Source organism: Felis catus, chromosome D4 (genome assembly GCF_018350175.1).
Source record: "Felis catus isolate Fca126 chromosome D4, F.catus_Fca126_mat1.0, whole genome shotgun sequence".
In the NCBI taxonomy this organism is placed as follows: domain Eukaryota; kingdom Metazoa; phylum Chordata; class Mammalia; order Carnivora; family Felidae; genus Felis; species Felis catus.
In genome coordinates this window covers 45,294,401-45,320,000 of record NC_058380.1, presented here as the reverse complement: position 1 = coordinate 45,320,000, position 25,600 = coordinate 45,294,401, and the positions used below count along the sequence as shown (strand labels likewise).

The window sequence follows — 25,600 nt, the reverse complement described above, 5'->3', positions numbered from 1 at the left end:
CTGGCTGAAGAGCCTAGGCTATACCCCAAATCACTTTAAAGCAGAAAACTCCGTAACACAACAGACTGACAAGTCTTCAAAACCAATTTTTCAAACCACTGAAAACCTACGTGAAATACTACGAGATACTTCATTTCTGCCAAGTAGCTCAACTAATCCAGACTCTACAACTTAGGTAAAGAACTACACTTACCAAATTTTAGTAAGTCATGGTATTTTTATAAAAGAAACAGTAGTACCCAGGGAGGCAGCAATTATTTTTACAGGGCAGTAATCTATTAAGCACATTTAAATGTAGCAAAGCAATAACCATAGAAACTGAAAAATATTTTCATCAAGTATATAAATGAAATGAAAAAGAAGAATGTGAACATCAAGTTCTAATAAATAAATTGCAAAAAACATAAGCTTTCTAAAGCTTTGAAATTGAGCTTTCTAAATTTGAAAGCTTTCTAAATAAAGAAAACATTAATGTATTCTGGAACTAAAGAAGAAAGGTCCAGGCTTTTGCTTAAATTTTCCTGAAGTGACTTCATTTCTGAAATTTTATAGAAACACCTGCCGAGCAGAAGTGTCTAGGAACTGTGAAGACAGGCAAGGGAAAAAAAAAAAAAAGGAAGGGAAAAAAAAAGTAAACAAGAGCTAGAACCAAGTGTTAAGAAAACACTTGGAGAAAACAAATTAGTCTGACAAATTCAAAGTTATAATCTTGGAAATACTCTCAACTCCGGCACCGTATATAATAAATAAACATCCACATCTCTGTTATACCATTTAAAAAGTGAAAATAAACCGCACACTCTTCCAAAGTGCTTATTTATGGACTTCTCAAAACCAGCAAAGAAAGAAAAATTGTGAATTGTTTTAAAGGAATATTTTCTAATGTGTGTCTTTGGGCCTATACCTGCTCACTATTTTGAAATACAGTTGAGAACAACGAAGCAATGGTTATCTACTTGAGGACAATCAATACATTTTGAAACCAATATGCTTACTATATATACCGTCATACTATTCTTTGCCATTATCTTTTCATTAGTTTCATTTCAAATTCTGCATGTCCACTTTTTTTTTTTATTTTTAGAGAGCATGCACAAGCAGCGGAAAGGTGCAGAGAGAGAGAGAAAGAGAGAGAGAGAGAGAGAGAGAGAGAGAGAATCTTAGGCTCCATCCACACCCAGTGCAGAGCCTGACATGGAGCCTGATCCCAAGAACCTGGGATGATCACCTGAGCTGAAATCAAGAGTCGGATGTTCAAGCAAGTGAGCCACCCAGGTGCCCCTCCGTGCCCAGTTTAAAAAAGAAAAAGCAGGGGTGCCTGGGTGGCTCAGTCAGTTGAACGTCTGACTTTGGCTCAGGTCATGATCTCACAGTTTGTGGGTTCGAGCCCCACGTCAGGCTCTGTGCTGACAGCTTTGGATTCTGTGCTTTGGATTCTGTGTCTCCCTCTCTCTCTTCCCCACCTCTACTCTCACTTTGTCTCACTCTATCTCTCAAAAATCAATAAATGTAAAAAAAAAAAAAAAAGCATTTGACAAAACTCAACAATCATTTATCATAAAAAAAAATCCAATGAAGTGAGTAGAGTTGGAACATACTCTAAAATAATAAAGGATATATATGACAAACCCACATCTCACATCATACTCAATGGTGAAAGTTAAAAGCTTTCCCTTTAAGACCAGGAACAAGACAAGGATGCCCACTCTCAAACCATTATTCAACGTAGTATGGGAAATCCTAGCCACAGCAATGAGGCAAGCAAAAGAGATAAAAGACACCCAAATTAGAAAGAAAACTGTCACATTTGCCGATGACATATACTACATACAGAAAACCCCAAAGCCTCCACTGAAAAACCATTAAAATAAATGAATTCAGTAAAGTTGTGGGATACAAAAATCAACACACAGAAATCTGTTGCATTTCTATACACTAATACTAAACTATCAGAAAGAGAAATTAAGAAAACAATCCCATATACAACTGTTATCAAAAAAGAAAAAAATACACAGGAATAAATTTAACCAAGGAAGTAAAAGACCTGTACTCTGACAACAATAAGGGACTAATGAAAAACTGAAAAGGACGCAAATAAATGGAAAGATATTCATTCCATGTTCATGGGCTAGAAGAATTATTGTTACAACGTTCATACTTCCCAGAACAATCTAAAGATTCAAAACAATCCCTATCAAAATACCAATGGAATTTTTCACCAAACTAGAACAAATAATCCTAAAATTTGTGTGGAACCACAGAAGGACCTCAAACAGCCAAGGCAATGTCGCAAAAGAACAACAAAGCTGGAGGCATCACACTCCCAGGTTCCAAATTATACTGCAAGCTTACAGTAATCAAAACGGTATGGTACTTACACAAAAACAGACACACAGATCAATGGAACAGAACAGGGAGCCTGGAAATAAACCGACACTCCTATGGATGATTAATCTTCGACAAAAAAGGCAAGAATATACAATGGGGAAAGGACAGTCTCTCAAATGGTGCTGGGAAAAACTACACAGCTACCCGCAAAAGAATGAAACTGGACCACTGTCTTACATCATACACTAAAAAACTAAAAATGGATTCAAGCCTTACTATAACACTTAAAATTATAAAATTCCTGGAAGAAAACATAGGCAGTAAACAATCAGAAGTTGGTCTTAGCAGTATTGTTTTGGGTGTTTCCTGAGGCAAGGACAACAAAAGCAAAAAACAAGCCGATGAGACTGCATCAAAATAAAAAGCCTTTGCACAGCAAAGGAAAGGAAATCATTGACAAAATGAAAAAGCAATCTACGGGACGGGAGATCATTCGCTCATGATCTGATGAGGGGTTAACATCCAAAATGTAAGAAGAACTGTGTTTTTACATGTTTTCTATATCTTATCTAGAAAATATTATGTGTCATAAACAGCAGATGTTATATATCTAATAGGTATGGTTATATATATTTATACATCTAAATAGGGCCTTGATCTATAATGATTATCCTGTTATATACAACATACAGTAGAGATAACAGATTTTACGTAATAGAGATAAAATATTGATCTTTATAAAATAGAGATATTCTATTACTATAGAATATATACCACATATTACTATTACACATATCAATATATATTATAGAACACAAACACATCGTTGACAAATTGACACATTTGCCTTCCTTGGCTCCCACTTCCCTCTAAAATCTACATTCCCTTTCTGTTTCCTACCTATCACTCCTTTATTCTAATTTGGTTCCATCACTCCAAACTGCTTCCTCTAATGCAAACAATAAACTTCTCACTGCATCCTAACAGTACTTTCCATGCCTTATTTTAAATACTCTCAGCATGACAATGTTGGCCATTCACCTTTTCGAAATAGGAGCTATTCCTTCCCTTGGTTTTCAGGTCCTCAGTCTCTTCTGTTTAACATGTAATCCTCCTAGCCATCCGCTCTCCCCATTTTCAGTACACTCTAGCCCCTGGAGTTCCATGAAAACCCACGCAATGCAATCCCATGGCTAAAATTCACCCCGAAGTAGATGTCTACAAAGCTACACCTTTCGCTTAAAAGCTTCTATCCTGAATTTCAAAACCACATACCCAACTATCTATGATTCATATATACCTCACACCAAGTCTCCCTAAAACCAAGATTTGTCATCTTCCCTCCAACATCTGCTGCCATTCCTCCAAGTGAATGGCACCATCCAGATGCCCAAAAGAGAGAGCTGAGACTCTTGTCAAGGAACTTCTCCTTTGCCATCTGATCAGTCACAAAGCCCTACTGACTTCATCTCCCACATCTCTCTTTTCCTACTCTCTTGCTCTCCATCTCCTACTCTTTCCTACTCTCTTCTCCTAATCAGCCCCTTGCTATGGACAGAAACGTTGCCCTGCCACACAAATAAATATGCTGAAGTCCTAACTACCAATGTGACTACATTTGGAGTGCAGAATTAAAGTTAAATGAGGTCATAAGGGTGGGGCCCTCATCCAGTAAGAATAGTGTTCTTTTAAGAAGGAATGGCTCACTCTTACTCTCTCCCCACCCTGTGAGAATGCAGCAAGGAGGCAGCTATCTACACGCCAGGAAGAGATTCCTCACCAGAATCCAGTCAGCCAGCACCCTGGCCTGGGACTTCCTGGTCTCCAGAAGCGTGAACAACGAATTTGTGTCGTTCAAGCCACCCATCCCGTGGTAGTTTGTTACAGCCACCCCAACGGTCTAAGACGTGCCTCCTCACTGCCTGCCCCAGTAGTGTTGCCCTGCTCTAAAAACCTCCTCCACTCTCCCACCACAATGATCTTCCACACCCGAAAACAGGAGGGTACCTCCATGCAGAAAGGTTGCAATAGCACGCCTCGCTTAGAAGATAAAGTGTAAATTCATTCGTGTGGCACAGAAGACCTTTCGTGGTAGGCCCAGCCTCCTCCCCTACATCTTGATCGGTCAACAGTACCTTGCTGACATCTTGTTTTCTGAGAAGGTCACGCCTGCCCAGCTTGCTCACGTTTCTGTGTTGGGGCACATGCTGATCCACAGCTGGAATGCCTCCCCAACACCTGGTTTGTATCAGGCAAACCCCTCTTCAGACTTCCTCAAATCTGAACTCAAGGCCCTGCTTCCCTTAATTTGTACTCCCACTGCACTTTCCAGATCCTCCCAGAAAAGCATTTAATTTACTGTCCTCCAATTATTTGCATTATTTATTTGCACGTTTGTAAGTCTCTTGGGTCACAGACTGTACCTTCTCTTGTATGTATTCTACAGGGTCGAGCATATAATAGGTGCTCAGTACTTGTGTTGTACGTGAATAAATGAAAAACAAAATGCTACAGGGGTAGACCCTTAACTGGTGCTCCAAGTTTAGTGACTCGTTTTTATAACAGATGACAGCAGTAGCACATTAATAGTGTGATCTAGGGGCGCCTGGGTGGCGCAGTCGGTTAAGCGTCCGACTTCAGCCAGGTCACGATCTCGCGGTCCGTGAGTTCGAGCCCTGCGTCGGGCTCTGGGCTGATGGCTCGGAGCCTGGAGCCTGTTTCCGATTCTGTGTCTCCCTCTCTCTCTGCCCCTCCCCCGTTCATGCTCTGTCTCTCTCTGTCCCAAAAATAAATAAAAAATAAAAAATAAAAAAAACGTTGAAAAAAAAATAGTATGATCTAATGGTATTTGATCAAAACACCTTTGATATGCAATGAAGTAAAAGAATACACTCACCCTGCTTTGAAAGGCCCACTTAAGGGACAACAGGGATATTAAAATTTCGTACTACCCTTACCTCCTTCAGAAGTTCAAAGCTGTGCTCTAAAAGGTGAATTAATGAGGAGCATTCCCCAGTTATCTTTAAGCTGACTTCACAGACACACAAGAGCTGAAGGGTCAGCTGGCTAAGCTGAATTTTCCAGAAAATGGGATGACGCAGAAGGCTTAAATATACTTCTTCAATAAACGTCATCACTTCTGTTGTCTGGACCAAATCTTTTACCTGTTTAAAAAACAAATTAATTGTATGATATTAAAACAATATACAAAACCAAAGGGTAATTGTAAACTACGCAGGAAGCTTTAACAGTATTTTTCTCCAAATGTATGAAGACTTCCAAGAAATGAAGAAATGTACAAAACTCAAAGAGGATTAAACCACGGATCAACTCCGCCTTTTTCTGTCACTAGCCAAAATACAATTTGCTACTGTTTCATTGCTGCTGGCTGGTCCAAGTTCTTTTCTTTTCTTTTCCTAACTTCTCTGAGTGCAGATTTTTTTTTTAAAGACAAATTACATGACACTGCCAACATGTTGAAGGAAATTAATTAAAGCAGGTTTTGAGTTCTCCAAATGAACTCTCCTTTCTACAATTCCAACATAGTTACCTGGAAGAAATGGGTTGGCATGTTAGTCTATGTACTACTAAGCCCTTCACCTGGAGGTTATTTGCTCAGACCACCTTAACTGAGGGCATCATTTCCACACTTGGCAGATGCAACGGAAGACCATGTTCAAAGGGTAGGATGTCTACTCAACAGGCTAATGTATTAGATAGGAAGGACTTGGGTGCTCTTGAAAATCCCAATTCAGTTCAAACCCAGCTGTTCCGATCAAAATTCTGGAGTTGGTATTAAGGATATGGTCCTACTCACAGACACATTGGCATTTCCCAGAGATTCCAAACAATGAACCATCTGCTTCAATCCGAAGCCTCATGTCTGTTAAATTCATCAAGAGGAAAGCCTACAGCTGACCAGCTGAACCTTTCACCAGTTGTTACCACCATAATAACCCAAAACGACTTTAAGTTATACCAAGAGAAAAATCAATGGCTAGCAAAGAAAAAAAAAAAGATATTAAAAGATCAAGGGAGATAGAAAATACTAAGTTATAAAAAATAAATGTGAACAGTCCAACAGCTAAATTATTTTGCTCTTTTGCAAATATACAATGAGAAAGGAAAAAGGCCACCAAGAAAATGGATTTAAAACAAAGCCTCAAGTTTATTGGACAAGGTATTTCCTTGAGTGTATTTTTTTGTGCATACTTGAAATTTTCCATAATAAAAAACTTGGGGGACAACCTCAGCAAGTTAGCATCAAAGGCTCTCTAACCTGTAATATCACCAAAATTTGTAACAATATTTATGAAGTAATGTTCTTTCTTGTAGCAATAGGTCATGTACGATAGACAACATGTGCGATGACAAGAGTCACAATTAAAAAGAATGAATCAAAGTCTTGGACAAAGTCAACAGTGATGTTTAAGGCAGGTAAATCCAAAAAAAAAAAAAGACAATTCCACAAATACAACATGGAAGAACAATTGATGTAAAAAGAAAACAGGATTTCCTTGACTATGATTTCAGCCATCAGTGGCATGGCTTTCTCTAAAATAATTTTTCTTTTAATTAATGAGATACTACTCAAGTGCACAGTATGGGTCACACCACAAGTACAGGAGTATACTCAGCTCTAAAAAGAACATTTCACAGTGATACATTCTGAGCCGTGATAAGCTAAAGAATTCCTGGCAACGGACAGGGAAAAGTCTGGAAACATTGGTAAAGAAAGTGATGAAGGAAAGAAAGGAGGGGAGGATGGAAAGGAAGAAAGGGAAAGAAAAGAGAAATAGACAACATAAAACAGGATGTAGATGGGCTCTTTATAAAGCCTACTTTGTTCTGTTCTACGAAGAAGGGAGACTAATGGGTAAAATCTTAGGAAAATGCAGGTCAGTTAGAAGTACTTGAAAAGAAAGGTTGCCTTGCAAAATCGCATGCTTCTGATCACTAAAATATTTCATTAGTCATGGGATGGTTATCTCAGAGAACTGAAGAAACACCTGGGAAAACGCCTCAGTGGGAAAACGCATGACATCGCCACTAAGATCCCTCCAGATGTGGAGATTCTTCATATTCTAATAAAGCCGATTTGTAACATGATTAAATGTATTTATGTTGCTAGCTCCATTAGTTCAAAATGATGTATCCCTTTTTTGTTCACCTGTCATGACTCTATTAAACAAGCCACAGACTGCCAGAAATGTTCCACAGAGCTCACTGCTAGAAGTTATTTAGGCTTGTCAATAATCGGTTCGTAAGGATGAATGCAAACATTCATCAAAGAACCCCGAACAGTTTCAGGCAAGCATGCGGTGGCAAAGTGCGCCCCGGTTCAAGATGTTCTGCCTACACACTGCTTTATTGCCCACACAAAACAAAAGCTTTGGAAAAAGCCACAGGAGAATTCGTTTTAATTAACGTTTCTCTGCCTTGATTACAGCAAAGCCTATTTATGAGTCGCAAAGGAAAGATTCACTCGAGTCACTCTTTGGGAGCGCAAACTTAAAACCGGTCATCTGTGACCTCAAGCGATCGCTCTGAAAAATATTCACAGATTCCCTCCATCGGCTAAGCAACATGGGGCTCAGAGTCTAGGCAAAAGACAAACCTCGATGATAACATGGGATGGCCTGATAAATTAACTCACAACACTAATATCTCAACACACGGGCAACTGGTATTTTTTTTTTTTTTTTGATCTGTGGTTATAGGGGCGCCTGGGTGGCTCAGTCAGTTAAGCATCTGGCTTAGCATCTCATTTCTTCAGCTCAGGTCATGATTTCATGGTTGTGAGATCAAGCCCCACATCTCGCTCTTCACTGAGTGTGGAGCCTGCTGAAGATTCTCCCTTTCTCGGGGTGCCTGGGTGGCTGAGGAGGTTCAGCATCCGACTTTGGGTCAGGTCATGATCTCACGGGTCATGAGTTCGAGCTCCCTGTCAGGCTCTGTGCTGATGGCGCAGAGCCTGGAGCCTGCTTTGGATTCTGGGTCTCCCTCTGTCACTGGTCCTCCTCTGCTCATGCTCTGCCTTTCTCTCAAAAATAAAAATAGACATTAACCAAAAATGTTTCTTTAATGTTTTTTTTTCAAGATCCTCTCTTCCTCTCCCTCTGCCCCTCTCCCGCTCCTGCTTGCTCGCTCTCAAAAAAAGAAAAAAATTAAAAATTTTTAAGAATTAAAAAATTTTTCCAATCTGCAGTTACAGAGACATTAGCTCATATTTCTCCCTTGAACTTCCTAGGCATTGGATCCATACCTGTTAGACATTTTTTTTTTAATTTTTTTTTTTTTAACTTTTTTCTATTCAGTTTTTGAGAGACGGAGAGAGACAGAGCATGAGCAGGGGAGGGGCAGAGAGAGAGGGAGACACAGAATCCGAAGCAGGCTCCAGGCTCCAAGCTGTCAGCTCAGAACCTGATGCAGGGCTCGAACTTATGAACCATGACATCATGACCTGAGCTGAAGTCAGATGCCTAACCGACTGAGCCACCCAGGCGCCCCTAGACATCTTTTATCCATCTACTTCGAAATAAGAGAATATATATACTTGTCTTAACTCCCTTACTAGACTGTGGGCTTCTCATGAGCAGAGCAAGAAGCATCAGGGTCACCGCGTATGTTGTAGGGAGATGCGTGGAAACTGGAATCTAGCCAGCACTCAGCTGGTCAAGCCCTGCATCCTCAAGGCTGTATCTTCCCCAAGACAAACCTTTTTCTAACTTGTACAGAGGTCTTTTTTTTTTTCCTTGTAACTTTTTTGTGTCTAGCACAAGGAGAAACTCAACTCAATACTCTCTTCCCCTGGGAAGTCTTTCTTAAACAAAAAGTGTTCATTCTTACTAATCCTAAAATGGATTATGTTGATTTATATCTTTTTTTACTTGATTTTGTTTATTTTAATGTGTATTTATTTTTGAGGGGGGGGGGGTGCAGTACAAGCACGGAAGGGGCAGAGAGAGAGGAAAACACAGAATCCGAAGCAGGCTCCAGGCTCTGAGCTATAGCACAGAGCCCAACACGGGGCTTGAACTCATGAACCATGAGATTGTGACCTGAGCCGAAGTCAGACACTTAACGGTATGAGGTACCCAGGAGCCCCTAAACTTTATTTTTAATGCTTATTTTTGAGAGAGGGACAGAGAGAGCGAGAGAGAGAGTGAAAGAGAGAGCGAGAGAGAGAGTGAAAGAGAGAGCGAGAGAGAGAGTGAAAGAGAGAGGCAGAGAGTGAAAGAGAGAGGCAGAGAGTGAAAGAGAGAGAGAGGGAGAGAGTGAAAGAGAGAGAGAGAGGGAGAGAGTGAAAGAGAGAGAGGGAGGGAGAGAGTGAAAGAGAGAGAGGGAGAGAGTGAAAGAGAGAGAGGGAGAGAGTGAAAGAGAGAGAGGGACAGGGAGAGAGTGAAAGAGAGAGAGAGAGAGAGGGAGAGAGAGAGAGAGGGAGAGAGAGAGAGAGAGAGGGAGAGAGAGTGAAAGAGAGAGAACATGCATGCACATGAACAGGAGAGAGGCAGAGAGAGGGGACAGCAGTGAGCCCGATGCAAAGCTCGAACTCACAAACCACGAGATCATGACCTGAGCTGAAGTTGGGGACTTAACCAACTGAGCCACCCAGGCATCCCGATTTATATTTCTGTGAAGCTAGTTAACATGATATGTATTAATGTTAAATCTAGAGTTGGTCCCTTCATCATCTCCAAAAGCCTGCAAGCGTTTCTAGAGCGGAGCTTGTATTTGAGTTTGCAGATCACATGGGTTCTTAATTCATGTATGATGACAATGACCAACAACAATTGCTGATGCTGACATTGTGTAAGTAAAGGAGGACAAGAAGGCCTTACCTGCAGACATGGAACCATGTCACAGCACAGTTGAAGTATCTGTTGTTCCAATGTTGATGGCTGTTCTGTGTCACCAGGAACCCTGGGCTGAAGTAAGACTTTCAGCAGGGTTAGTCGGAGTTTAGCATATTCTTCTAACTGAGATGGCTCACAATACAGATACCACAGAAATGGTGCCATTATTTGGATGCATGAGACTTCTGACCTGCAAGCCATGTAACGCATCAGCCACTCACCAAGTTAAACGAAGTACCAAGCCATAATCGTCAAACATCAATTTATAGTTCACGAAAAGCTACGATACCATCAAGTGTAACTTTTTCTCGTGATTCCACCATTGCACCGTGACCTACCTGGATCCGTGCCAAGCAGTTCTTCGTGTCACTTCATGACAACACCTAGAGACCATAAGCCTGATACCCAGCACTGAAAGGATCTCTACTTGCTTACTAGAATAGCATCTACATCTGCAGGACCAGTCTTTGATGAAGAGAAACCTGAGAACCTTTTTGGAATTACAGACATCAGGATCCACTCTCCAGGAATACGACACAGGCATGCATTTTTGGAAAAACTCTACCGGTGAAGTCATATGTAACACAAAACCATACAGACATCCCAAGATTATAACAACGGTTAACATTTACTTGTCCAATTGTTAACACACGCGGTGCAAGTTACTGCACTTTATGCCTTTCAACTCATGTCTTCTTCACCAAAACTCTATGAAATTATGCCATGACGCAGAGGCAGAAACAAAGCAGAAAGAAGTAACGTAATTTTCCAAGTCCTGCCTCTTAAGCTCTTCCCACTCAAAGGAAGAAGCCTTGGGGCACTTGGCGGTTCAATCGGTTGAGGGTCCAACTCCTGATTTCGGCTCAGGTCATGATCCCAGGGTTGTGGGATCGAGCCCCACATCAGGCTCCACAATGAGAATGGAACCTGCTTAAGATTCTCTCCCTACCTCCCTCTGCCCTGCTCTCCGACTCATGCTCGCTCTCTCTTTCTCTCTTGAAAGAAGAAGAAGGAAGGAGGAGGGAGGGGGGAGGGGGGAGGGGGGAGGGGGGAGGGGGGAGGGGGGAGGGAGGAAGAAGATGAAGAAAGAAAAAAGAAAAAGAAAGAAAAAGAAAGAAAAGAGGAGGAAGGCTTTACAAATTTTTTCCTATCTATTTAGATTTCTATATATCCCAGTAACTCCACATCCAAAGTCACTAAAATGCCAGAAGCACCTTCCACATATAAAAATTTGCTCAGGTTAGTAACCAGCTTAAAAGAGTGTGCCCCCACTTAAGAGAAAGTATTTAGCCCAATTTGCAAGCCCTCCATAATTTAGCCTCTGCTGGTCTTTCCAGCCTCATTTCTTGCCACCCTCCCCCCCCCACTCTCCACTGAGCCACGCTGTCTTTCAGGTGTCAATCAAGTTATCTAAGCTTTCTTCTCACGAGCTGTTCCCTCTCACGTTCTCCTCTTTCTTCCTTCTGTGTTCCTTCTTCTGCTAATTCCTATCATTTTCCAGCTCCCTCCTTTCAAATGACTCCCGGAGTCACACCTAGCCGGGGCAGATCCCCATTTCGTGCTTCAACAGGACAAGGACTTCATTTGTCATTATTTACTTAACATCTCTATCCCCTGGCAGACTGTAAGCCAAAGGACAGCATGGATTTGTTTACTGCTGTATCACCAATGACTACACACTAGGCCTCCAAAGCGATCGCTAAATTAATCGATTCACTTACTCTAAGTCATACTTTTACAATCAGCAGACATCCGATATCGTAATTGCATTTTCACGTTTCATATTACACATAAGGAATTATTACAGTAATTTGCCAAGTTCTGCCTCTTAGGCTCTTCCCACTCAAATGGGTGGCTCAATCAGCTAAGTGTCTGACTCTTGTTTCAGCTCAGGTCACGATTTCAGGGTCGTGGGATCGAGCTTCATCGTCAGGCTCCCAACCGAACATGGAACCTGCTTAAGATTCTCTGTCCCTCGGGGCGCCTGGGTGGCTCAGTCGGTTGAGCGTCCAACTTCGGCTCAGGTTATGGTCTTGCAGTTCACGAGTTAGAGCCCTGCGTTGGGGTCTGCAAACAGCTCAGAGCCCAGAGCCTGCTTCGGAGTCTGTGATTCCCCCCTTTCTCTCTCTCGCCCCCTCCCCCCCGCTCATGCTCTGTCTCTGTTTCTCAAAAATAAATAAATGTTAAAAACATAAATAAAAAGATGGTCTCTCCCTCTCCCACTTCCCTCTCCACTGCTCTCTCTCCCCTCTAAAATTTAAACAGAAAATGTTTACAAATGGAGTTAACTGTGCCTGTATCTACACACAAGTCTTTTCTATTTATGTTCAGAGGGAGAAGTAGTGGGAAAAAAACTTGGAATGAAAGTCAAAAACCTGAGGCTTTAGGCCCATCTCAATCTCTAACCAACCATCTGACCTTCAGCAAGTCATGTGAAGGAATTTCTCATTCCTTCATCTGAGAAATTATACGTAAGACTAGATAACCTTAACGTATCCAGGCCTAAAGACTATGACACTGTTGACGATTTATCCAATTCTCAGTTCCATGAAGGTGAAGTCTTACCACACAGGCTTTCTATAAATGCAGGCAGAATTTAATTAGAAAATAATGCCCCAGGGTGCCTGGGTGGCTCAGTCAGTTGTCTGACTTCGGCTCAGGTCACAATCTCACAGTTGGTGGGTTCGAGCCCCACATGGGGCTCTGTGCTGACAGCTCGGAGCCTGGAGCCTGCTTCAGATTCTGTGTCTCCCTCCCTCTCTCTGCCCATCCCCCACTCATGCTCTGTCTCTCAAAAATAAATACATGTAAAAAAATAAAAAATAAAAAATAAAATAATGCCCCACAAAAATCTAGCATGAAGATATAGTGTCATTTTAGGACATCTACATACTATTAAAAATGAACTCAGACAGTCAACAATTCCTAAGACAGAAAGAGCTAGAATACAAGCTGCCTTCACAACATTTTGCCTTCTTCCCATAGTTGTGAATCACTAGATTTTCTCAGTAAATTCATCACCAACATTCCTTCATTACCTTCCAAACAACAACTAAAGTTACTAAGTACTAAGTGACTAAGTTAACTTGCTCTAAAATTAAATCTCAGGAAACTAATAGACTGTTGAAAAATGCAACCAGAATTATCAATTTCCTCCTGCAAAGAAAAATCCCACAGTGTATAAGCAGAAAGGAGACAACTGAAATTATTCATGGCAAATAAACTTAATTTAGAACTTCCTAAAGGCTCTAGATGGCATAATCGAAGATCTGAGAATTTAAATGAAAAGAAGCTTATCAGTGAATAAACCAAAGTTAATTAATAATCTTTTTTTACCTTATGAATATCTGGACAAATTTCATTAAAATCACTATTTCCAAATCCCAATATAATACTCCTTTGAAATGAAAATAACCAAAAGGTAATTACATGTTGACTAAAGATTTAGAAATTTTTTTTTTAAGTTTATTTATTTTGCGAGGGAGCACGAGTGGGTGAGGGGCAGAGAGAGAGGGAGAGAGATAGTATCAGTAATCCTGCCCACAGCCCAACGCAGGGCTCAATCTCACAAACCATGAGATTAAGACCTGGGCTGAAACCAAGAGTCTGAAACTTAACCAACTGAGCCACCCAGGCACCCTGGAAATGTATTGTTAAGGATTACCCTAAAACCAAGCTTAATAATAAACTTGGCACATCAGGAGTATCTTTCATAAAATATCCTAATCTATTTAATAACAGCAAGACATTTCATTTTAAAAATGTGTTGGTCATGAAAAGATACTCAACATCACTCATCATCAGGGAAATACAAATCAAAACCACAATGAGATACCACCTTGCACCTGTCAGAATGGCTAACATCAACAACCCAGGCAACCACAGATGTTGGTGAGGATGCGGAGAAAGAGGATCTCTTTTGCATTGTTGGTGGGAATGCAAGCTGGTGCGGCCACTCTGGAAAGCAGCATGGAGCCTCCTCAAGAAATGAAAAATAGAACTACCCTACAATCCAGCAATGGCAGTTATTAGGTATTTATCCAAAGGATACAAAAATATGGATTCAAAGGGGTACATGCACCCCAATGTTTATAGCAGCACTATCAACAATAACCAAATGAGATGATAATATAAGCCAGTACAGTATGGATGGAAGAAAGGGGGGTGGTTCTGAGGACCATTAGAATGCCCTGGTGAAACTAAACTAACCTCCTGTGTAGCTGTATTACTTGATCCCAATTGGCAGGCTTCTTCCTTTTTGTTTTTTTTTTTTTTCTTTTGTCTGTTTGTTTGTTTTTGAGAGAGAGAGAGAGAGATGGAGTGTGAGCCGGGGAGGGCAGAGAGAAAGGGAGACACAGACTCCGAAGCAGGCTCCAAGCTCCAAGCTGTCAGCACCGAGCCTCGTGTGGGGCTCGAACCCACAAACCATGAGATCATCACCTGAGCTGAAGTTGGATGCTTAACCAGCTAAGCCACCCAGGCGCCCCCAAATTGGTAGGTTTCTAATGGAGAAAGAACTCACTAGCCAATTTCCAGGGGGAAAAAAAAATATCTATCTTTTATATGCATTGTGTACAGTCATTTACCAAATACTTCTAATCAACTTTCCTACCTAACCAATGCTTATTAACTTTGTTAATATCTTTTCTTATATTCAATATTTCAACTCTCAATTAAATCTAGATTTTTTTCTCTTACTCTTAAAAAGAAAATGGAAAACTATACTCTAAGACATCTCTTTAAAACAACATAAAGCAGCTTTAAAAACAAACACACAAAAAGCTCTACAATGAGCATATGCCATTCCATCTTCCTCATTTATTTTATTTTACGTTACCTTTCAGGACATCGCTGGAAAAAAGCCGTCAGCTGCTGCAAAAGTACTGGCCAGCAATCAGGTCTATGTTCAAGCACAGTGATCAAAGGCTGAGGACGATTTCTGAAAAGCACAGAAAGTCACATTGGAAAGCTGTCCTTTTTCGGACTACAAATTCGCAGTATTCAAATATAATGCAACAAAAAGCCAATACCCTCTAGAAACTTTTTTCCAGGATTCCTAATTGTCACAAAATGATCATTGGCTGCAGAGCTGGGTCATTAGAACTAACATTTTTTTTTCCTTTATCTGTTTTGCAGAAAAGAGAATCGACTCTGGAGTCTTAGGGACCCGAGATTTGAGAATTAACTCTGCCATACATGAACTCTGGGCAAGCTCTTGAATATCCATCCCTTGCTTCCTTCATTCCTCGAAGTCCCAGGCCACCTTCTCCTCCTGTTTCCAAACCTGGAAGGTTCCCTTTCCTCTAACGCTGCCACAACTTGTAAGCACTATCTCCCTCTCAGTTCCCGCTTGTCCCCATTCTTCTCAGTGTATGGCTCCATTCCTCCAGCATATTTAAGCTAAGTAAAAAGAAAACATTTCTCCCATCTCAAAACCAACTATCCAAACTGAATATTCTTAAAATTTCTGTTGAACAAGAATGAGTATTTTTGGTTTGAGCTATATCCATTAAGATACCTAAAGAGACTGGGGTGCCTGGGTGGCTCAGTCACTTAAGCGTCCAACTTCGGCTCAGGTCACGATCTCACACTTAGTGAGTCGAGCCCCGCATCAGGCTCTGTGCTGACAGCTCGGAGCCCGGAGCCTGCTTTGGATTCTGTGTCTCCCTCTCTCTCTGTCCCTCCCCTGCTTACACGGTCTCTCTCTCAAAAACAAATAAACATTAAAAACAATTTTTTTTTTTAAGATATCTAAAGAGACTCTAAAACATAAGATCTGCAGCACCTAGGTGGCTCAGTCAGTTAAGCATCTGACCCTTGATTTCAGCTCAGGTCATGATGTCGCAGTTCATGAGTTCAAGCCCTACTTTGGAATTCCCTCTCTCTCCCCACACCTTCCCTGCTCTCTCAAAATAAATAAACTTTAAGAAAATTTTAAGAAATAAAATGTAAGATCTGAAATCTGAAGGATTCTTAAGTAATGAGGTTAAAAAGAACACCCACAAACAGGTTATTTTAAATGTTCAAAAACTCTATTAGAAATAGTAAATTCATTAGCTTTTTAAACTTTGAAGTACTATACAGAGCTTTTAATTATCATTGATACAGCTTTTTCCTCCAAAAAAAATTTTTTTTTTAATTTTTTTTTTCAACGTTTATTTATTTTTTTTGGGACAGAGAGAGACAGAGCATGAATGGGGGAGGGGCAGAGAGAGAGCGAGACACAGAATCAGAAACAGGCTCCAGGCTCTGAGCCATCAGCCCAGAGCCTGACGCGGGGCTCGAACTCACGGACCGCAAGATCGTGACCTGGCTGAAGTCGGACACTTAACCGACTACGCCACCCAGGCGCCCCCCAAAAAAATTTTTAATAAAATTATTACAAAAAAAGCAACCCTTGTTTCATATAAAAGGAATCCTATACATAATATTCTTTAATCTCAAATTTTAACTCTACAACGTATCTCTAGCAATAATTTAAGACACCATCAAACCATCAATTAAAAAAAAAAAAGTCATTTGGGTTTAAGACTGCCTTCTTGGTGATTCTCAAAATGTGGTCACCTTACCAGCAATATCAACATCACCTGGGAACTTACTAGAAATGTAAATGAATTCTCAGGCCCCAGCCCCGACCTCACAAATAGCCCTCCAGACAACTGTGATGCCCTGCTAGAAAGCAGGGCTTCTCAACCCTGGCTGCATGTTAGATTCATCTGTGGAGCTCTTTTAAAAACACCAAGGGGCGCCTAGGTGGCTCAGTCAGTCAAGTGTCTGACTTCGGCTCAGGTCATGATCTCACAGTTAAGGAGTCTGAGCCCCGTATCAGGCTTTGCGCTGACGGTGTGGAGCCTGCTTGCGATTCTCTCTCTGCCCTCCCCAATCAGGCTCTCTCTCTCTCTCACAATAAAATATATACACATATATATATTATAAAAAATAGAAAATAAAAAACACCGATACCTAAGCCTCAATTATATTGGGGTTGCTAGGAATGGAGCACATGTATTAGTAATTTTTAAGAACTCTTTCAGAAATTCTAACATGTTGCCAGGGCTGAGAACCACTACATGGCGGGGGGGTGGGGGGGGTGAGGGGGTGGGAAACCACAACAGAAGAGGGAGGTTAAGAGTCAGGAAGTGTTCTCATTTTTCTCTCTCTTAAAGAGATAAGTATGGCAGGCCGGTCACATCAAAACGCTCATGTTAAGCACGTTAACACGGTTTCTGCATGTTATAACACCATCTATTTTCTCATCAACCTCACCTAATCTATCATGCACTAACTTCACACGCTGGCAGCCTCCTGTTTGTTAAAGCACAGGCTATTTCTGACTGATCAGATTACTGCCATTGCTAAGGGATCGCTCCAACGTTTTCTGCCAGCGCTCAGAAATCATAGCAAAATCCTACTTCCAAATTCCAAACTCTCTGGCACTTAAACCTATCCAGAATTGCTTCTACTCTAGTTGCCGCAGATATTAATGAACAAATGTTACCAATCCTGAAAGTCTCCCAGGAATGTCAGATCGGCCGAACTTCTAAGAGCCGGAGTTCAGTAGGTCACGTTCGTGAACATGAATACAAAGGAAAGAAGAGAACCTGCAAATCTTAGGTAGAGGTTTTTCTCCCGCCAAGCATCATACTGAAGTGAGGCGCATCATATATGACCATCCATTAATCCTCCATTTAATGGTGGTATTGACGACTATTTAAGAAGACGATTCAACAAGTTACCACACCACTGTGTACTACCACATACGTGTGGGATCATAGAGCACTTACGTGCTTATACGTCATCCCTGCCTCCTTCTGACTCCTCATCCCACAAAAAACTTGAGTATCTATCTCCTTTTTTTTTTTCCTATCTACTATTTAAGTTTTGTCCAAATTAAAACAGGTCAATTGAAATAAGAGGTAGTAATTCTAATTTTTTTTTTTAACGTTTATTTTTGAGAGACAGACAGACAGAATGTGAGCAGGGGAGGGGCAGAGAGAGAGAGAGAGAGGGAAACAAAGAATCCGAAGCAGGCTCCGGGCTCCGAGCTGTCAGCACAGAGACTGATGCGGAGCTTGAACTCACAGACCGTGAGATCACGACCTGAGCCAAAGTCAGACTCTTCACCAACTGAGTCACCCAGGCACCCCAAAAGGTAGTAATTTTAAAGCAGGATCAGAAATGATGCACATAGGACCAACCACTAAAATTTAACTTTTACTTCACTGGGATTGTGGGAACCACTCTAGCCTTTTTGCATGAAGCTGAAGGGTTATCTTGCTAGCCGCTGGATTCAGCGATTCTATTTAGTATCTCTGACTTTTACACGAAAGATGAGATGAAGTAGAATATAGTAGAATAGGGATTATCCAGATTAATTACTGATTTAGACATCTGGATAATTAAATTTTCTACAGAATTGATTATGTCAGATCCAAGTGCAAATATTGCAGAGAATAATACACAATATTGATTCCAAGAAGCTCTCTTGAGGAGGAAGGGAAGCCCAAAATAAGAACATTGAATCTTACTAGTGATTAACATTTGATTATAATATCATACTCTTCCCATTGAATACAATGAACCTAAAATCAATTATAATTGCCAAAATTTTGTTTTAATACTTTGAGCATAATGAAGCCAAGAGCTAAATTCTCCCTTGTGAATCATCAAATTGGTAAGTGAATACAAATATATAAAGCTTTATGCTTAATTGAGTGAATGCATTTTGCAATTCAATATACATTATGGTGCAACTGCCATGCATGAAGTTTTCCCACTCTTTGCACTACTGCTCCTTGAGGTCAGATGATTCTTTGGGGGGGGGCGGGGCGGGGTTGTCCAATGCACTGAAGGATATTTAAAAGCATTCCTGGACTCTACCCACTGGATGCTAATAGCATTCAATATAGTTGTGGCAATCAAAAACGTCTCCAGACATTACCAAATGTCCCCTGGGGAGCACAACTGTCCCTGGTTAAGAAGCACTGCAGTACGTAAAATGACAAGCACTATCAGAGGCACAAAACTGATTAAACCATGGTACCATCCCAGAGCCACTGCAAAAGGCTAGGATTCCACCTTCACCTTCCTTACGCTGAACCAAAATCAATCGATCGTTCTCAAAACTTCAGATTTCTTATGGAAATACACCGATCAAATTTTAACATTGGAGCGCAAGAGTTAACACAATACAGTAGAAAGAAACTCAAAAATGTCTGCTGGAGGGGAGCCTGGGTGGCGCAGTCGGTTAAGCGTCCGACTTCAGCCAGGTCACGATCTCACGGTCCATGAGTTCGAGCCCCGCATCAGGCTCTGGGCTGATGGCTCAGAGCCTGGAGCCTGTTTCCGATTCTGTGTCTCCCTCTCTCTCTGCCCCTCCCCCGTTCATGCTCTGTCTCTCTCTGTCCCCAAAAAAATAAACGTTGGAAAAAAAAAAAAAAAATGTCTGCTGGAAAGCTAATGGAAAAGTAGTCCTTTCCAAAATATAGAATTAGGTTCCAACATAAATGGTATTAAATAATATACACACTAATTTGAGTAGGATAGAAAATAGTGATTTTCCTATTTAAGATACTATAATTAGGGCATTGAAAATGTCACAAGGCTAAGTATAATTCACTCCACTCCTGAGGCATTCCAGGATTATTAAATTCGTGGATTATTCAAGATTTTTCTTTCTTTCTCTCAATTCACTGCTCGTTAGCCATGCCACTTCCTTCAAGTACATCCAGATGAGAAAGGTCAAGGTAAATGGAAGGATCGGCAACTTAAGTCACCTATGCTCTTCATTAGGAGCACTTTTGATCAAAAAGAGAATGTGGTACAGAAAAACACCAAGCAAGACCTGGGTTATGCCTTAAAATTTCAATGATCCCCAAACCGGCTACTCAAGTTATAAAGCGTTAAGTTGCCTATAACAATGGACTCAAAATGATAAATGGGTTGACCATACAACCAAACTGATCACTTGTGAAATTAATAGTGGCAGACAATGGTCTGAAGAACAAACACCCACGTGGGACACGGTCATCATTTTCATTTATACAAGCAGTGCGTCCGTATCATCATCACAATCCTATCTCGGAAAAGACTAGGAGTGGAGAGGGGAGGGGAAACAGGAAAGGGAAAAGCAATGAACTAAAAGGGTCGAGCTCCAAATTTACATTCTGGCTCCGCAACAAACCGTGGGATTTCAGGCATGAGAATTAACCTCTTTTGGGCAAAGTTTCTTCTTTTGGAAAATGAGGACATCAGACTGAGTACCTTCCAGTGCTAGACGTAGAGAACTCAAGCCACCCATTAAAGCCCTAACCTTCACAGTGCTCCAGACTTGAGGTAGAACCAAACCCTGTCAAGGCAGAAAGCGGTACGGATGGCTCTCAACTGTTAATAATTCTAGGCCGAGCTTATAGGACTCTAAGGCCAACATCTCACAAAATCCAAGCCTCAAAAAAGAGGTCTCCCATTTTTAATCTCAAAGAGATAAATCATACCAGATTTTTTTTATTTCAGAGAGAAGTGCTTTTTTTATTTCAGAGAGAAGTACAAGTTTTTAAGTCAGAATTTTCTAACTCCTGAGACATCCAAGAGATTCTCCCTTCCTCTTAAAAGAGAATAGCACTGTTTTTCTAAAGATTACAAATCAATACAAACCGGGCGACCTGGTCACCTTTCACCGGCCTGTAAGGGCCTCTTCTCTCTCCCTCACTGTGTGGTTTTTGTTTCTGCCCCAGATGAACCCATCCGTTGTACAGTCTTTGACACTTTCCCATCTCAGGATTTATACATGTTTAACTGCCATCGTAAGTAAAGCATCTAACACAGCACCTAGCACACCGAATACTCCATAAACGGGGTACCGCTGTGATGATCACGCGGGTAGGTTTCTATCTTAAACCAGAGCAAAAGCTGCTTGAATGCTGGATCGGTCTTCGTCTTGTTAGGTTTCCCTTTCGGTGCCAAGGCATGGCTACAGTAAATGTAACACACACACACACACACACACACACACACACACACACACACACACACACTTTCCCCAAAGCACCTTTTAAAAACTCTTTCACCGGATCCTGAAAAACCAACTTATCATAGGGCCTCTAGTACGTGGTTTCAAAGTCCACATTGTTCAGAGAAAAAAAAGCCCAGAGGAAGCACGCAGAGTTGGTACCTAATACTTCGGCGCTCCCCACCCTTTAATAATATTGTCAACAGCACAGAGCAGTACGCGCATCTTAACAGAATGGAGTGGGGGAAGGAACGAATGATAAATTCATGGTTCCACTAGACTAGCGCGGCGGCAATGACAGAATAAGGTATGTAACTAGATTCACCTCCCCAAGTGTAAATACATCAATCTTAATAGAAAAGAGGGAGTAAAAAAAAAATTAGTCTTGTGGTAGGCAAGTCAAAAAAGCAAAAGTTATTTGTAACCTTTGGGTCACCTCAACCTTTCTGCTCCATCTCTGAATACACAAAAGCTATGATTTGATTTACATCATAAATTCAGCGATAGACACAGATTGCCTTTTCTGTGTGAGGAAACAATGCCTGCAGTCACCATGCATTTTCATGTATGCAGCTGTGACCCTGGCGCTTTCAGAAGCATAGCATAGCACTTACTCCATCAGATATGCATTTTAAAAGCATTTCTCTACCTGCTCTGAATTTTGATTTGAAAGTGCTGGGTAGAAGCCAAAAAGGGATTTACCAAAAAAAAAAAAACAAAAAAAAAAAAAAAACCAAAACAAAAAAAAACAAAAACAAAAAAACACCACTCTGCAGATTTTAAGATAAAGAATTGCATCACAGAAATTTAAGATCCCACAATGCATACTACTATAAAAAAAGAAAAATTAAACAATAATTGTGAATTATCCTATAGTCTTGTGTTTTAAGACAAATGTATTTTTCCTTTCCACATAGCTCCCAGAAGAAGATTTTTAGATCAAAAAGTATTTTAATTCTGACATAGTCACTAATGTCGACGAATTTGACTATTTTCTTTGGGTCCATAATGCAAACAGGGAGAGTATAAGATTTCTCTGAAATCTTTTTTTTTTTTTTTTTGCAGGATCCCTTTTTTTTTTTAATTTTTTTTTAATGTTTATTATTTTTGAGAGAGACATAGAGACAAAGCCAGCAGGGGAGAGGCAGACAGAGAGGAGACACAGAATCTGAAGCAGGCTCCAGGCTCTGAGATGTCAGCACACAGCCTGAAGCAGGGCTCGAACTCACAAGCTATGAGATCGTGACCTGAGCTGAAGTCAGATGCTCAACCAACTGAGCCGAAGTCGGACGCTCAACCAACTGAGCCACCCAGGTGCCCCCAGGATCCCTATTTTGAGAGGCAGGGTATTAATGCAAAGGTGTCTACAAACATCGTAAGTTTAGAACTATTTTTAAGTACAAGGTAATGGCTGTGGGGCAACCAGTACTCAGGGTTCCAAAACTTCTATTATTAAGTTACATGCCATGATTGCAAAAAATATGTACAAATAAAAATAAAATTACATTAAATTTAAACACTAGAGACAAGATAAATAGGCTAATAAGACAAACATTACATTTTATGCCCTTAAAGACATTTATCATCAAATTACTATAGCAATGTTTAAACATCCACGTTTAGAAGACTTTAAAAGCATATTCTAGTGGCAATTGCTAACTGGAAGACTACAATACGTATAGCTTATTCTTTAGGTCTGATTCTAAATCCCAAGTGTAAACCCCAGGTGATTAGAACCATAAACTGTGAACAAAGACTTCCCTGGGTGGGAAAAAGGAGAGAAAAGAGGAAATGAAAACAGGAGGAAAACACGCAGCTCAACAGAAAGAATCAAACTGCAAAGAGCCAGATGGCCCTCGGAAAGTTATTGGCTCTGCTTCCCCGGTTACTGCCCTTGCTTAGTTCTTATCATTAACTCTGCTGGGCTTTCTCAGAGTCAGATCTGACACTGATAATTCCTTCTTACCCATATTCTTTTTCATAATTTTTCTATAAAAATGTCCATGTATCCATTAAAGCAAAAATTCACAATCCCTTTGAAATGATACACAAAATTTTGAGGACTCATGTGTGTATGTGTACATTTTCTATGGAGGGACCACAACTTTTCTGGGGTTCTCAAAGAAGGTCCTGATCAACCCCTCACCTCCAAACCCTGGGAAGTACCAGTGAATTACAGTATATCTAAAGTAATTGTTGCAATTCAGGCTTGTTAAATTCCTGCTTTCAAAAAAAAAAAAAAAAAAAGAAACTACAAAGTAAAATACTACTTACTCCCTCCCCCCAAAGAAAGGTTATATATGATGTGCCCAAAAATGGTAACTCCCCAAGTACTGAAGTTTCTGTAACTTCAGCAAAATTAAAATCTATTAATGTGTTCTAATGGTTCCAATCCCTTACGGCAGCTTGACTATGTAGTACAGACGATTTAATAATGGTGTCGTGCTTATTTTATGCCAAATAAAACCAAACGTCTACATCTCAGGGGATCCCTTTAGATAATATAATATATTCAATTATTGAAATAATCAGCTTCCCCAAAAGCAAAATGCTCACTTTGACCAAAAAAAAAAAAAAAAACCCTAAGGATTTAGATGGTCAAGTTTTTAAACTATTACAGGATTCTAAGCAACCTCATTAATAAAATGTAAACGTAACAAGAAAATTTACAAAAAAATGCAAACAATAGCTACTCTTTTTGATTTTTTCCTTTAGTGTCTCAAGTTTTAATTCTAATTAGTTAACGCACAGTGCAATATTAGTTTCAGGAGTAGAATTTAGTGATTCATCATTACATATAACAATAACTACTTCTTTTTCAAACGTTTGAGTGAGCCAAGTACGCATGCACGTGTGCACATGGGGAAGGACAAAGAGAAGGAGAGAGAGAATCCCAAGCAGACTCCCCACCGTCAGCACAGAGCCCGACACGGGGTTCAAGGGGTTCAATCTCACAAACCATGAGATCATGAGCTGAGCCAAAATCAAGAGTTGGACACTTAACCAGTTGAGCCACCCAAGCACCCCTCTTTTTTTATTTTATTTCATTTCATTTCATGGAGAGAGAGAGAGAGAGAGAGAGAGCGCGCTAGCCAAGGAGAGGGACGGAGGGGGAGGGAGAGACCATCTTAAGCACGTTATGTGCTCAACACAGAGTCTGACATGGGGCTCGATCCCATGACTCTGGGATCATGATCTGAACCAAAAACAATTGGATGCTCAGCCAACTGAGCCACCCCGGCTCCCCTAACCTCTCCCTGATTTTAGAAAAATTCACAGGTGTCACGTAAAATATAGTGCCAATATAATCATAATAACTTGAGTATTACAGAGAAAGTAAGTTCAAATCCGAATCTCATTACCTCAATACACCTGGCTGACGATGTCCATTTTATTTTTTTTTTTTATTTTTTTTAACGTTTTATTTATTTTTGAGACAGGGAGAGACAGAGCATGAACAGGGGAGAGTCAGAGAGAGAGACACACAGAATCTGAAGCAGGCTCCAGGCTCTGAGCTGTCAGCACAGAGCCCGACACGGGGCTCGAACTCACGGACCGCGAGATCATGACCTGAGGTCGGCCACTTAAACGACTGAGCCACCCAGGCGCCCCGACGATGTCCATTTTAAAGATGAAGACATGGAAGGAAAGAAAGGTATATCTTTTTCTAATGTGACCTTGAAATACCATGATGTTGTTTGGTTATTTTAGCTATTTGCCAGGGATTCACAAACCTATTTCCACATCAGGAAATTGTGTTAAATATGTAGATTCTAGGCACCCACAATGGCTGACATCCAAGCTTTCTAAATCGGTATCTATTAGACACAGGGTTTCAGAATCTATAGATTAAGTGCATTTCCAGGAATCCCTACTATTTCCATCTCTCCATTGCCACTAGCAAATCTGAAAGGAGTGGTAGGCTAGGGAAATCACCACTTTGAAATCATCACGATGAAAATTAGTTGGGAGGCTGTGGGCTTAATGAGGAGCAGGATAGCTGCTTGATGCCAAGAGTCCCCCCCAGAGATTGCTTATTAGTTACAAGAGGAAAATGATTAACAGAAACAAGACATCACCTTGACTGGGTAACCAAAATTAAAATCACCACTGAGGGGTGCCTCGCTGGCTTAGTTAGTAGAGCATGTGACTCTTGATCTTACGGTCATGACTTCGAGCCCAGACTGGGGGTAAAGTTTACTTAAAAAAAAAAAAATTATCCAGTGATGGAGAAGATGGACATCAGTGCTTCCAGGTGTGATATCCTGGTAAGGACACGGCATCACTTTTATGGCATTCCAAAATGTCAAGGTCATAAAAGACAAAGAGAGGAAGAGAAATGGTTCCAGACTTCAAAAGACTAAGAAGACAGGACAACTAAGGGGACCATGTGATCCTCAACTAAATC

At 40.7% G+C, this 25,600-nt stretch overlaps 1 protein-coding gene across 7 annotated transcripts in view; it reads right to left on the bottom strand.

The window, feature by feature from the left end:
• Positions 1-25,600, bottom strand: part of FOCAD (focadhesin) — a 324,630-nt gene that overhangs the window by 232,294 nt on the left and 66,736 nt on the right. For all 7 annotated transcript variants that reach the window (XM_023242354.2, XM_023242353.2, XM_045043365.1 and 4 more), the window contains 3 exons: positions 15,022-15,123; positions 10,170-10,374; positions 5,286-5,492 (listed from right to left, as the gene is read on the bottom strand). In XM_023242354.2, coding sequence (XP_023098122.2) covers positions 5,286-5,492; positions 10,170-10,374; positions 15,022-15,123 — 514 coding nt within the window. The remainder of the gene's footprint in view (positions 1-5,285; positions 5,493-10,169; positions 10,375-15,021; positions 15,124-25,600) is intronic.